At 39.9% G+C, this 15,807-nt stretch overlaps 1 protein-coding gene across 4 annotated transcripts in view; it reads left to right on the top strand.

Annotated features, from left to right (window-relative positions):
- cntnap2a (contactin associated protein 2a) overlaps window positions 1-15,408 on the top strand; it is a gene marked incomplete at its 5' end in the record, with an annotated part of 289,852 nt that extends 274,444 nt beyond the window's left edge. For all 4 annotated transcript variants that reach the window (XM_036124791.1, XM_036124789.1, XM_036124790.1 and 1 more), the window contains 3 exon segments: window positions 10,455-10,718; window positions 12,264-12,335; window positions 14,067-15,408. In XM_036124791.1, coding sequence (XP_035980684.1) covers window positions 10,455-10,718; window positions 12,264-12,335; window positions 14,067-14,266 — 536 coding nt within the window.
- Window positions 15,409-15,807: the final 399 nt, after the last annotated feature.

Genomic DNA, 15,807 nt, shown 5'->3' with positions numbered 1-15,807 from the left:
GCTGTGGGCAGGAAAGATCTCCTGTAGCGGTTTTACAACCAATCTGAAGAAGCCTTTCTCTGAAGAGACTCTGCTTTGCAATGACAATGTCATGAAGAGGATGTTCAGGATTGTCCATAATTTTTTTGTATTTTCTTGAACGGGCGGCATCACGGATATAGCACGGTAAATGACTAATGACGGTGTTCTTTTAAAGAACTACCCGTATTTTTTAGACCATAAGGTGCAGCGGATTATAAGGATTAATATTCTTCCCATATCACTCCACCTAAAACGGGAAAAGTTTATTGCCAGACAGTGAGCGTGTGAAAACGTCTGGCTTGAACTGTTTTAAATTTGTCATCACATATTCTATGTTTTACGATTTACAATTAAATACTGTAAAGAGATGACATCTCAAGCGGAAAAAGTTTAACAAGGCAGAAAATTATTTAGATAACTGTATGAGATTATAAAATAACCAGATAAATGTGCATTGATCATAGAGCGATCTGGTTGTAACATCAACAGAAAATATATCTGTGCTTAAAACTCTTGATTCAAATTCAATTCAAACTGTAAAATACTTTATTCATCCCAAATGGAAATTAAATGTTGATATAATTGGTTTTGGCAAGGAGTTATTTTAGATGGACTACTTGTATGTGATCTGTTAAAGACAACAAAATGAAAACAACAACAACTCAGCACAAATGTTGTTATTCTTAATTAAAATAAATATCAGCTGTGCACAGTAAAGTCACAGATTAAATTCCATCTGACTTCCATGGTTGGCGTGGGTACTGCGTTTGTGCAGCTCTTTATTAACCCACCAGGGACGTTTATGTCAGCCTTTTTTGCAATGAAAATCAGATTCTGATGTAATCCAAGTGATTCAATTTGTAGCTCAGTGACAATCCAAAATGCGTTGATAAAGTGAAACTCAAATTGCTGCTCAGTTCTAAAGTTCCTGCTAGTACGGCTGTGGAAGCAGAGATCTAAAGAAACCATCCATCCATCCATCCATTTTCTGACCCGCTTACCAACCCAGTTTTAAAAAGAGAGGTGAGCAAAAAGATCCGTTTTAATGCTGAACAGCTGACATCCTGGTAACTCACTTTTTTCTTTTCTTCCCCTCTTCTTCTTTCCTCTTACTTCTTGGATTCGAGCCCGGTTAAAAATTTTAATCTCGGCATAAAATAACTTTACCTTTGGCTTCTGAGAAATCTTTGGTTTTTGATCACTTTCTTAGTTAGCTTTAATGATCATAGTTTGTGAGCTCTTTTATTGATTATTACCCTCGCATTGATAGTTCGTAGATTGAGTTTCGATCAATTTCTTTAATGTTTGTTGACCGATAGCTAGAAGACATTAAGAGATTCACAGTCGATTTGATATTTAGTTATTGGTTCATGTTGAACTCGATTTTTGTAGTACACTCTTTAATTCAGTGAACTGAATTGTCACACCGATCTTTGATCATACCTTAAAAAAATTAATTCTGAGAGAATACAGGTCTCTCCTTTAAGTGTGGTTATCAACTCAATTGGGAGATAATTTATCATTCATCCAAAAGCACTGTGCCAAAATCTAGTAGAGACCTGGAATGGGACGGGACATCCGAGACAAAACGCAGAGTAAAGTTTTAACGAGGATGTTTAAAGAGATAAAGCTTGTAGGGTTTGGTTTCCTTGCAACATCCAATGCTAGAAAACAGCTGACATAAAAAGTGCTGAGGTTTTTGGTTTATTATCTCATAGCTGTATTTACCCCAAGCAGCTGTGCAAAGCCCCATAACAGCTATCTCCCATTTCACATACACACACAGAACAACGAAAACAATGTCAGGGCTGCAACACTGTGTTCTCGTATGTCAAGCTAAATAACCTGTGGGTGTTTTGGTCGAGGACTCCTCGGGACGTGGAAGTGCAGGAATCCAGATTCCTAATAAGTTGCAGAAAAAGCGCTCAGCCACCTGGGCCGCAGCTGAAACCTTGCCTTGAACCTGTTCATAATGTAAATCTATCGAATTGTGCCAACCCAACTTTATTTGTAGTTCAAACCCTTAGTTTTTCTGAAACACTTTTCCTCATTTGAACTGCATGGAGCAGAACTATCAGATGAATTAATTCAGGGTTGTCACACTTCACAGCAGAGCGAGCGGATTCACTCCGAGTATTTTGGTTCTTTAGACCAGAGATCGATTATACCGCTGACCCTTTTGTACGGAGCGTCATGATTAATTTCGATCAGTGTCCTTCTACCCAGGTATCCTTCCGCTGTCCGTGTTTCGTGTTGAGACCTTTGCATTGACATCCGCACGACGTCCTGCCTCTGGCTGAAGCTCTGATGAACCCTAGATTGATATCTCAAACTGCTTTCCCTTCTTATCTGTCTCCAAACATTGCATCTCTGGTTGGCAGTTCGATTACCTCTACTATCAGCGTGCCCTTTAAGTTCAGATGGACATAGCCCATGGCTGTTTTGTGCGTGACATCATCGCTAAAGCCACGAGTGGGAACCCCAGACCGGGGAGTCCTGATCCGGGCCACGGTGGATCCTGCATCCAGGGTTTTCTCCAGCCACTGTCTGGGAGTGGGGGTGGGACTGCACTGCAGAGAAAAGGGGAGGGATAGAGGGAGGTAGGGGTGGGGGGGGAGAAAGAAAAAAAAAAAAGCCCAGCGAGAAGGAGAGATGCTTGTCAGTGTGTTGCCGTTTCCACATGATCCGCATGACAGAGAGAAAGAAGGTTGACAGAAGAAGAGGCGAAGGTTTTGGTGCACAAGCTCCTCACAGACCCGAGTCCATGTAGGTAACTGCTGTGAACGTGTGGCTGTGTGTCCTCTACCTGCGTTAGTGGGTCTGCGTGTGCGTGCCAAGGTTGCAGCAGGTCACTGTGTGAGTCATCCCAGTGAAAACTGCACCTCGGATCTGTGTCTGAAGCGACGAGCTTGATCCTGTATTTTCTTTTGCTGCATTTATTTTTATATATATATACTTGTGGCTGGGAATTGTTTTTAGCAGGTTTAGTCGCTGGATCAACAGGATTGCAGGGAATTGAAGCCAACGCTACGTCTGGGTAAATTCCCTGCATGTGTGTGCGTCAACGTGTCCGTGTTGGTTGGTTAATGGCATGTCAACATGGTTAACATCCTGGAGGAGGAGGAGGATGCTGGAGGTGGCGCTGAAGAGCACACCTGTATGGGAATGCATGTAGGTGTGTCAGTATGGGCGAGTGTGGCAACAGCAGGTGTATTTACTTTTTTTTTTTAAACTCATGCCCCTGAATCATATCATGGCTCTCTTCTCTGCAGCGCCTCCTCCTCCTGTCACACAGCTCCGGCTTAATTAGCTCCTGTCAGCGACAACGGCCTCCGCGTCTAAAACAAAAAGTTCATTTTATGCCCTAATGCTGCAATGATTTTTGTTGTTGTTGTTGTTGTTGAAGACCTGCAAAACATAGAACTTTTTTTTTGCCAATTGTGATTTATTTCATTTATCTTCAACGGTGCTTTGAAGGCAGCAAGCGATTTAAACGTTTCCCCCCTCTTTGGTTTATTTGCACACTGCAGAAATGACGCTTCTCGGCCTCTCCTCCTCCACCTGCGCCTGTCAGGAGAACCTCTGCATGGGTGTGCATGATCCATAAGTGCCTTTCTACACGAGGGCGTGGTGCAAGGCCCCACATTGATATTCTTTTCATGCACCTCCAACGCATCACGCTTTCATTACCTCGCACCAGCAACGATGCCCCCCCTACACACACACTCAATCAACTTCTATTTGTTGCCATGGGAACTGTATTTGAACCCCCTCTTTCCCCTCCATTTCTGTCCAAGTCTTTTGTCCTTCACACGCAAACAACAGGGCCACTCTGCTCTGTCTTTTTCTTTTCTCTGCTTTTTTTTTCCCCTCCTCTCCCACCTTTCCACTTAATGCCAGCCATTTCTGAGCCTTGGAGCCGCACCCATCCTCTAAACCAGTTGTGCCCGTCGCTTGCACACACACACACACGGCAACACCCCCATAACTAACAATTGTTTCTTTCTGCACCTCCTTTTTGAATTATTCATGCAACTGACTCACCGTCTGAGGGAGCCGTCGTGTCGATTAATCCTCCCTCTGCCGTGTATAAATGTGTGTTCGGTCAGAGGTGGATTAGCGAAGGGTCACATATGGTCCGACACAACAAAGGATCTGGAAATCAAACACGATGCTACTTTTCATTTTACCCGTCTTGGCCAACAGAAGCAGCGCATTGTGCCTCTAAATGACCATGATTTGGTGGGGACGAGCTGTTTGCTTTTGTGTGTTTGCCCATGTTTTATTGATTAGCCTAGAGAGCTGCGTAGACGCTGCCTGGCTATAAACAAGTTTTGCCAACATGAGATCAGTTTGTGGTTACTGTCTCTTACGGCGTTAAATCACCTTTCGATGGTCGTACATTAGTGGGTTAAGTGCTGGGACCAGGAGAAAGATTCATGAACGCGAACAAGACATCTAACATGTTAGATTGTTTTGCTGCTGTGACGTTTTAGGGGTGTCAGAAATTTGAACTTTTGCTTAAAGATGCATGTATGTACGCCTTTCACTCTTCAGGACATCTCATTGAGATAAAATAATCTTTTATCAAACAGATGATTGTTAATATTTATCGAAATGCAATGTTCCTGACTCTGAAGCTGTTTATTTATTCCTTCTTTAGATGTGTGTGAATACATGGCTAAGAATAAGTAGATTTTGCTATAGAACATTAGTTTAGACCTGCTAATGCAAACCTTTTGGAAGTAAACTACCCCCAGTCAGGGATATTCTTCTCATTTGTCATTTAATGTCTCACCCTGAGAATGTAAACAATGGGGTTTAAAAAAATAATAATAGCTAATCAGAAAATTAGATTCTGTCTCATGAGGCATTGGAGACATTGGACAGTTTCTCTGACAAGAGGTCCAGACGGACGAAGAGAGACAGAACCAGCTCCCAAACGAGAGTCTGGGATCAAGGACAAGCTTGGTCCTCTGGATTTGGTAGCATGATTGTTTTCTTCATCATCTAATCTTTAAAGTTCTAGCAAGCTTTTTTTATATATATAGTTTTGACTTTGTGCACCAGATCCAATCCAGTTTATCCAGCCAGATTACTTTGGTACTGTTTGCAATTCGGTCCAGAGTGCTAAGGAGCAGAACCACTGAGCATCCAACACATGTTCCATATGAAAACAGCTCGTAGCTCCTAGGAGAGACAGCCTTCGGGCGAAACAGATGTGTCTAGTGAAGCTGGAAGCTGTATGGGGCCCAGTCTGGTTCTAGAGGGGACTCGACATGACTCAAGGCAACTTATCAGTTCATTTAAGGTTATTTTGTTTGGTTGGTTGGTTTTTAACTACAAGACAGTTGTGGATTGTATTAGTGACTGAATCCAAATAATTATATATTGATTTCTTTTTCAACATGATTGTGAGAGTAAATTTATTTTTATGATGCATAAATCTCATTCATGCAAATAGGCTCTGTAATGGCAATAAAAAATTGCGGCATTGTTGCATAATGTAATAAAATCGGCCTTTAAAATATAATAAAAGATCATTGAAACCACATTATGTATTAATCGACAAAAAAATTAATAAAATCCTTAAATCATTTTGTAATAAATACTGGTGCATTATGTTATAATATCATTACATGTTGCACAGCTTATTACACAATGCAGTAGTAGCTCTTTGTTTTGGATTTCATATTTTAAACAGATTGTTTTCAGTTTCATTTTAAAATTCACAAAGTGTCATTGGAGAGCTGACAGATGTCCAACTCTTGATCAATAGGCTACCATTTTTTTTACCCTAAATGTCATACCTTTAAGCATGTTGCTCTATCACCAGTGGCTACTGATTGACAGAGAGTTTGCTTCAGTTCAGTTGTCCTGTATCAACAATATGATGCAGAGGAAAGAAAAGTTTATGTGGTGTAAGGCGCCAAAAACGTCTTACAGTTCGATTCACTTATAGTTGTTTGCTAATCAGAACAATAGCAAAATAGTTTCATGGCTTTCAAGTTAGTATTACTCAGAGTAGTGCAAATGTATCCACTTTGAGGATAAAGACATGAACTTGGCAACATAGGGATGCCACACAGAGTCAATAACACTGCTGAACAGCAGGGGGCGCTTCTTTAATAAGACAGGCTTTATAGTGCAGGTATGTCTCTTTCACCCTAAATGTTAATTGCAATAGTTAGATATGGCGTCAGAGGCGTGAGCCACAGCCTCGCCTACAGTTCAAGTTTCGATGAAGCGGACTTTTGGATAGATTCTGGGTGTAGTCTGTACATTGGAGTAATTTCTAAGTAACTGGGAATCTGAATATAGGAAAATAACGAAAACTTTAGTCTTTACTGAACAAAGTTTCAAAGGTTTTATCGTGCAGTATCTGGGACATGATCATTATTACAAGTGTATGTATTAGGATGAACACAAACGCTGGTTTGTGATTGTTTATTACATAATGCACCACATTATTACATTGTCATTTCTTTAAAAAAAAAAGAGCTACATACGCATTTTTTAATAAGTTGCACAAAATGTAACAATGTTATTAGTGCACCCGAACATATTACAAAATGCGTTCAAGAATTTTATTACATTTTGTGATGACTATTACAAAGCGGTTTCAATGATGTTTTGTTACACTTTGAAGCCTGATTTTATTACATTATTACAAATTGCGGCATTATTACATAATGAGGTGTTACAGGCTCACTGATGAAGGTAAAGAATGGACTGCTTCAGAGTGATTTTCTCGGATAAATTTCCGACTAATAAGAATATGCTGTATTTTATTTGAAAATGAGGATTTTCTAAGCCTTTTTTGCTGCGTTATCGTTTAAGCGTTTCTTCTCTAGAACTTTTGTTTCTTTCTTCTTGTAGGTTTCTATCTAATTTGCTTCTCTGATGTCCGCTGTGTCTGAAATTTTCAGACCTATCCTTTTTGCAAGTCCAATTTGTGAAAATTAGGTTTTTGCATGTATTAATTATCCTATTTGAGTTCATCTCCTGTTCCTCCCTCTTCTTCCCAAATCTGAAGCCTCCCTTGTTTGCTTTCTGGAGCATGTTTTCCGGCAGTTTCCTGCATGCGTTGAAAATGACGTAGTGTGCAAAGCAGCCTGTCGTATCCCAACAGAGGGCGTATTAATATTCACACACAGGCCTCTGCAGTGATCAGCACATGTTCAGGCACACAGAAGAGACTCATATTCTGCACTCCAAAGACTGCTGGTATCAGTGAATCTGTGCGCTGCTCTTGTGCGTCTCTCTTGTGCACCGCCGTGCATATGCAGATTCCCGAAGCCTTGCAAAAGTATTCATACCTCTTCAGCTTTTTCAACTTTTGCCATGATAAAATGGCAAACTTCAATGTGTTTTATTTAACTTGTTTCCCAAGGCAGTTACTCTTTAATTTCTGTATAACCATAGAAAAAAATATATAAATCCTGCTATTGCTATGTATTAGAATCAACATATATAGCCTGTATGATGTGAAAATATTAGGCAGACACACAGATGTAAGGAAAAATAAATGTATAATATGAAAATGTAAAAGAACAAGATGCAGATTTGGTCACAGGAGGACAACAAAAAGGCTCCGTTTCTGGCTGCACAAGCAATACTGCACGCACAAGCTTGTACTGGACTCATCAAAATGAAATAAAGAGTTAGAATTATATTATAAACCATGCCCAGACGCTCAGAACCACATCATCCGGCATAACGGGATTAATTAAAGACACATGTTTGCACAGCTGCACATGCAGGACTCCCATTAGACGTCCTGAAGTCGTATCATTCGGTGCGATTGTCCAAACATTTCCCTCTGGGCGTGTCTGAGGTCATGCTGCAGCAGCAGAGGGATTATTTCATCTATGAATCAAGCCCCCGCTCGACACCCAGCCAAATGTTGTACGGTGCTGCTCTGTAACAGCGTCGACCGACGGCAATCGTTTTGGAAGCAGCAGGTTTGAAGTCTGTTTTCTCTACTGAGCTGAGTGCCGGAGCGTCTCGTTATTTCGTCACATGCCTGAATTTCTTCGCTAGTTCTGTGTGTTTGTGGATGTGTCTGAGGGATCGCGTCGCCTGTTTTGCAGGAGATAGTGTCTTCTTTTGTCACTGCTGCAGGGATTCAGCCTTCTTTTAATGAAACAGGACGGGCTCCAATAAAAGGATCCCTAAACAATCTTGGAAGGTCTAGAATGTGTTTTTATTATTTTCCAGGTCTGGATAAGTACGATAAGGAGAAAATGGAGTATGGGAAATAGTTTGAGTTCCCAAACTGTTTAGCCTTCTTGTTATTGTTTATTTAGAGCAACGGACTTCTTGCATGGATTTATAATTAATTTACATCTGCTGTCTTTGAATTGCCCTCTCTGAATTCAATTTTTGTCAAGCTCACCGAGCAGGTTACTGAGAGACAGAAAAGCACAACATTAAAAAAAAAAAAAAACATTTTACAGCTTGTTTGACATCTCTCTGTTCAGAGCAGTGTTTTAGACTCAACCTGTGTCTGGTTTTAAAACCTGGTCTGGTACAGTCACTAAAAAAACACCCGAAACCTCTCATTTTTGAACTTTTACAAACAGAATTAAGGGATCATGAAATCACATCCTGTGCTTTAAAGAATCTGTATTTAATCATTCAATTATTAATATGTAGTAAACCACTGCCCTTTGCTACATTGCTAGAAGCCAATCTTGACATTGTGTTGTTTTCTGATTCATAGAACACACAATGTATACAACCTGACTAGATAAAGCCAAACTTGTACCCGAATATGAGTAAAATCTTACATTTGAAAGTGTAAAAGTATAGAATTAGGCCTGTGGTGGTTTGGATTTAAGTGGCTGTCTAGAGAAACAAAAAGCAAGCTTAACCGGGCCGATAGGGATTTCAGGTTTTTGACTGTTTCCAGTAGGTGGGACTATAAAACAAAAGAAGAAAAAAATGGTCCGTTATCTTTTTAATCCAACAGCAAAGAAAGCCATTACAAGATTTTTCTCATTTATACATCAAAGCATGTGTCCGTAATATTTTTTTATATATATATAAAATAGTACAGAACATGCTGTTATGTATATATGTTTAAATAGAAAAGTTGGTGGGAGTTCTTAGTTTTTATGTATTTAGTGATTCCAAAAATATATATATATATTTCTGTATTTTAGTGTTTGATCAGCAATTAGAGGTGCTAAAGGAAAAATTGGCATTGTTTAATCAATGGGCAATTTGATAGCTGTACTTCCATGGTTAAGAGCTTGTTTTGTGCCTCCGGTGGGATCTTAACAGGTATAAACGCAGACCCTCTTAGAACCAATAATACTCACGGGGCTCAAAGCCTGACTCTAATGACGCAACATATCATTTCTGCCATTAGACAGTCGACAATGAACTGAAGTCAATACAACACACTGATGAGGGTAATATTGCAGTAGGTTGTGCAGATCTGCTGTGCTGTTGTTATCATAATGGATTTCATTGTTAAACACTTTAAACACGGAGGGGATTTATTATTACTAGATTGTCCTTCATGAAAGGTAATTGGATCAAATCGACCTGAAAGATCAAACAAAAGCCCGGTTTTAGCTCCAAGTATTTAAGGTAAAGTTAGCATTCGTTCAGCCCTGGGAGAAAGGCCATGTACAGCCAAATAACAAGACTCAATTGCACCATAATCATAAGTGGACTGCAGTTATCTAAAGCCTGATCGAGGGAGGGAGGGAGAGAGAGAGAGAGAGAGAGAGAGAGAGAGAGAGAGAGAGTAAGAGAGATAATTAAATAGTGCAATAAATCTAAAATATAGACCTTTTTTTTGGGCTTTTTTTATCCTTCTGTCCACATAAAGACCTGGTAAAGACTTCTGCTTGGCAACAGCCGAAGCCAAAAACAGAAAACCCGGATGATTTCTTTACGGAAACAACACACTGAACTACTCAGCAATCTCATTTATGGAGGAGCAATTATAGAAAAGCCAAGCAGATAAAGGAGAAAGGGATTGTGGGAAATGTGGACTTATTGCATCATTCTTCATCCCACATTTAAAACTTAGCTTTTCCAAAACATTTTTTCTCTATTTTCTGCCTCCTGTATTTTGTTGTCTTCACTGGTTTAATTAATATGCGCACCTTTTTGCAAATGGTGTTGTATGGTATAGTGCTCGGTGTTTCAGTACTTCCGTAATGACTGAGACTGGGTTTAAGTCTTGTTCGTGGGGTTGTGCTTACTATTTAATTTGCGTTTTTGCTCATCTTTGCGTATTGCTGTGTTGATTTTCCAGGAAGGTGTTTGCTTTCAGTCCTCATTCTGTGTCTAAATGATTAAAATTGATGTTTGCCGTTATACATGAGCTAACATCATTGGTGCATGTACGGGGACAACGAACAATAACAAGATGAATCCATTAAAACAATGTGATTGTGTTTATCTCTGCACAGAAACTGGACCCATAGACCCCGTCCTCATCGAGCGATACAACAGCCCGGGTTTCACTGGCTGCCTGTCACGGGTGCAGTTCAACGGAGTCGCTCCCCTCAAGTCTGCGCTGAGAAAAGCTGCGGAGGCTCAGGCCGACAGTTATCCCGCGTCTGCCTCTCCGGTGTCCTACCAGGGCAAACTCGTGCAATCCAACTGTGGGGCTTCACCTCTCACCGTCCCACCAATGTCTGCCACACCAAACCCCGGGTCTCTGGACAACACGAGTGGGTACTTCCTAAATGAAACCCCCGTCCTTCAGTCTGCCTCTCTGTTAACACTCACTTATACCAGGAGGTTTTCATGTTAAACTTCTAAAGTAAACAATGAGCAATAACCCTTATAATTACTTAAACTTGTGGAAGGAAAGTAACAAGACTTCAGGTTACATTTTGAACCAAAGCTCTGTATTTAATCGGGTAAGAAGTATAGAAAAGAGCCATTCTGCTCATCTTACATGAATTTTGTGCCAAAAACGAGAGTATTGACGTGAGGATTTGCAAATAAATATTTATTCATAGGGCATTCTGACAATCGATATGTTAACAGCGCCTTTATACCACTTGATTGTATTACATTTTATGTAGTTTCAACCATAAACTTCAATGTGTTATATTACTGCAGGGCAGTGGAGTGGACATGGATAAGTATACATGACTTTGAAAGGTTGATTTTACAAATAGAAGTCCCATGCATTTGAGGCCCCTTTGCTCTGACACCCATTAATAAAATCCATAGAAACCTGTGTGTGATTTAGGCAAGGCAAGGCAAGGCAAATTTATTCATATAGCACAATTCAGTACAGAGACAATGCAAAGTGCTTTACAAGATTAAAATATAGGAAAATAAAACAGAATAAAAGCAAGTAGGGATAGAATGTAGAAACTAAAAAGAACATTAAAAACAGTAAAACAGTTTAACTACAACAGTCAAAGGCAATTTTAAACAAATGTGTTTTTAATCTTGATTTAAAAGAAATTTAAGTTCAGTATAAATCCAGCTGCTCTGTGAAGGCCTCAGAGGTTTGTTAGAGAACAGCGGTGAACAAACAGCCTTTGTCCGGCAGCACGTTCAGGAGAAGTCTAGGAGAGCATTTAATCGGAGACGACCAAAAAAGCAATGTGGAAGACACAGCAAATATGTGGAAGAAGACTTTCTGGTTATCTAATACCGTTATAGATTATTTATTTACCTTAGAAACGTTAAAACCCACGTTGCACATCATCCTGAACAGACCATCCCCAATGTGACCCAAAGGCGGTGGTAGCATGATGCTGTGGGGATGCTTTTCTTCAGTGGGGGCGGGAAGTCTGGTTACAGGAGGATGGGTGGAGCTTTGTGGCTGGACTGTTTATTCTTTTAAAGATGTGGAAAAAGTTACAAACTAAAGCTTTTTAAACTTGGCATATTTTATCTCTTTTCTGAAGCTTTATATGATAGTAAGTTTGGGAAACCTCAAATCAAGCAAATTGTAATGGACATACAATATATTTCTGATTACATATAGACATGTTGACGGTGGCATTGCTACCATGATATGTTTCAAACCTTTTTAATAAGAAACTCAGTTTTTGATTACTTTTCAGGGAACCAAAATGTATGTTTATTTGTACTTTACAATAAAATGTTACCAACCATAAGCCCCCCTCCTTTCCATAAATGTTTTTCCTATTTGATAAACTAGTCCAGACTTATATATTACTTAGATTTAGATATTTTACACTTTCTTTTTTGTTGATGCATTTTATTTCCCTCTTTCCCTGTCTTTACAGATGCCGAGATCCCCCTCAATGAAGAGCGAGTCATTCCTGATGGTGTTAACAGGGACTCAGCTATTATTGGAGGTCTGCCATGATTACTTAAGTCTAGTATATGATCAGTGCTGAAAGATGTACTGAGGCAAAAACCTTTTATAGTTCAATCTGGTATACAAATAGCTGGTAGTTCTGATCAGGGGCCCTGTTTTGGGTGTTCTATCTTGTCTCCACCCATATGTCTCGTGTTTTACATTTTATTTAACAGAAAAGGAAATGAAACACATTTGCATTTTCAAATAATAATAGTTAATAATAGTTTTTAACTTTTTGCAAGTTGATTTAGGCCGAATAAGGTAAAATAAAATGTATATTAGGTTAAATCAATGACAAATAGACTATAGATTCTGACTTGACTCTGCTTTGCATGGCTTTTTGGTCTCCACACGACTATTTACATCCATTTGCCAGCCATATTTATTAACACCCCAAGAAAAGATGTGTAAAAGTATTTAATAAATAATATTTTATCACAGTCAGCTAGTCCAAAACTTATGCATTTAGATAAATCCAACATTTTGATGTTTTGTATGTTTTTGCATGTTTAATCTCTGTTGGTGCATTTACTTATACACCTAAAAGTCTCTCTCTCTCTCTCTCTCTCTCTCTCTCTCTCTCTCTCTCTCTCTCTCTCTTTATTATATATATATATATATATATATATATATATATATATATATATATATATATATATATATATATATATATATATATATATATATATATATATATATATAATCAATGTAGACATGTTCTCCAAGTATTAGCCACTGGTAATAGCTACAGTCATTGTGTGAAATGATTTTTGACAGTGTTGCCAAAAACCATACTGTCTGTATGTAATTTTTTTTCTAAAGTCACTTGTAAATATCGTGTGTTGTAGTTTTATGATCTCATTTATGAACTTGCAGTCTTATTTGGGCGACTATAAACATGAGTAAAGAGACCCACTTCTGCCGATGCACTACAGAAAGCATGAACTGGCCGGCTGAAATATCCCTCCGCCGCTCAGCGTAGAAACATACTCCCCAGAGGAGAGAGAGACGAACAAACACTCACTGTTATATTGAATGAACTTAACTTTCCAACAGAAAGCCTGCAACCTCCTCATTCATTTTGAATCCCCACTCCCTCATGGATTGTCTCCACCTGGTAATAATAGCTACACCGATGTAAACTCTTGTTGTCTCCCAGTTATAACTTCTTTTTCTTTTTCTTGGTTATTACGTTCTCTTCCCTCTCGCCGGGCAAAGAGTATGGATACTCCTCTATTTCAACAGAAAACGGCAAATAGAATAATCTACGTCCATCTTTGCTTGTTTTCTACTCCTCCTCCACCAACAGCCCGTCTTCGTATAGAAGAAAGAAAGAGAAAACTGACAAGTTTATCCCCTTTTAGCTTATGAAATCAGAAATAGTGACGCCACATGCCGCCTCCCAGTGGCTGCACCGACACCTATGGGTTATAAACTACTAATTCTAAGCCAAGAGAAAGCTCTCATTTTTGATGTGAGGTCATTAGACTTTGCCAGAATATGTATTTATAAAAGCAATACTTAGGTACAAACTGTCCCTTTAACGGTTGCATTTCACTAGTGTGAAATTTTGCAATGTCTGTAGAAGTTGATTGTATTTTCATCTTTTGTTTGTGCCAGTAAGCGGGTCCGGTACCAAAATTGTAGGGGGGGACACAGAAACCTTTGAAGTGGGGGTAGCCGAAGGGACTGAAAACTCAACATAACTCATCTGTCTCTGCTGCAGGCATCATCGCGGTGGTGATCTTCACCATCCTGTGCACCCTGGTGTTCCTGATCCGCTACATGTTCCGCCACAAAGGCACCTACCACACCAACGAGGCCAAGGGCAGCGGGGAGTCGGCCACGGAGTCCGCCGACACGGCCATCATCGGCACCGACAACCCAGAGACGATCGACGAGTCAAAGAAGGAGTGGTTCATTTAACAGGCCAACGATGGGACTCAGACGGAGCAGGGCAACGCGCGAGACCATCGTCGCTCACGGAAGGAGGATGTTGAATCAAACGACCGATCACTGGCGACACAGAGGAGTGAGTGACTGTTCAAAAGGACAGCAGACTCCCCCCTGAGAGGATGAGGGATGTGGGAAATTTCTGTTCCTTTTTTTTATATCCAGAGTATTAGAGAAAGAAGAGAGACGCTTATCCCAAGGAGCACAGCTGTAAAAGACTGTAGATGTATATACTAACCAGCTTATCCTTCTTTATATCGTGCTTGGGAGTTTCCAGGAGTCCTTTGAATACCGTGTGTGACAAATAATTACACTTACTGGGTGGTGTAATAGCAAAGATTTATTGCCAGTCCTTGTTTGGGTTTTGATTTTATATTTAAACAGAAATCTTATATAAGAAATGATCAAATCGACATGCCAAACATCTCCTTTTTTTTTTTTTCTTCTTTTCTTTTTTAAAGCTGTAGCCACACCATCCTGTCAACACTCGCATTCGTCCAGTGGAGCACATCTCGTAACGTGGTAACATAGAGTTTATCATGGATGCCAAAAGTCTCTTTGTAAATATATTTTGTGTCAGTTTTCCGAAGAAGATTTATTTAGAGTCCAAATGCCAATGAGAAATGTCATATCTATATTACAGTGATATCCGTCCATGATATTATATATGTGTAACGTACAGAGTTTTATGTTTAGGTCTCATGACGTTCGATTGTATGGGACGTTCCTCTCTGGGGCAGCGCAGGGAGGGGAGGGGGGGGGTTCTCAGAGCATGATGGCAAATCATGACACGCCACGGCTGGCTTTAGCTCATCATCACGGCAGCTTTCTTTGAGTTTTTAAGTGAAACCGAGAGCCTTTACTCATTCGGACGTGAGCGGTCAGCTTGTTCCTTTGCCAAACACTTCGGTCTTATTTCCAGAGTTTGCAAATATTATTTGGCTTTGAACGTTTTCTTTGCATTTCCTTACTTGTTAAATGGACCGCCCAACAGGGTGTGCGTAGGGCAAACGCTGAACAAGTGCCAGAGGAGGCAGCTTCACACGGTTTTTTTCTTTATGCACTCAGCTCCTAGAAAATCAAGGACCCTGAAACAGCAGGAATACAAAAGAAAGGATGAGGTTAGGACGATAATTGGCCAACGAATCTGCTGTGCCTTTAAGGTGATGAGCCATATCGCCTTTTCCTCTCTTACTTAACTTAAAACCCATGACAGAAACTTGACGACCGCTGCATGACATCTATTCAGGTTTTCTTTTGCCTCCTGTGTGAAATGGTGCTCTTCAGTTTCCCCACAAATCCCAGCAAAAGAAATCATCCAGCAGGTTTTTTCTCAGCTCGTCAAATACGTCGGTGACAACAAGAAAGTTAAGCACCCAAATGGAGTGGTGGAAATGAAATAATTGCAATAAGTACATTATCATATCAAGTGGACACAGGTGTTGGTAAAATGCTGGTCTCATCTGAGGCACGATCCCTTGAGCAGCAGTTCCGTCCAGTCTGGCATGAATAGC

Source organism: Fundulus heteroclitus, chromosome 21 (genome assembly GCF_011125445.2).
Source record: "Fundulus heteroclitus isolate FHET01 chromosome 21, MU-UCD_Fhet_4.1, whole genome shotgun sequence".
Lineage (NCBI taxonomy): Eukaryota > Metazoa > Chordata > Actinopteri > Cyprinodontiformes > Fundulidae > Fundulus > Fundulus heteroclitus.
Note: the sequence above shows the minus strand (reverse complement) of the source record. Positions and strands in the feature narration are given on the sequence as shown.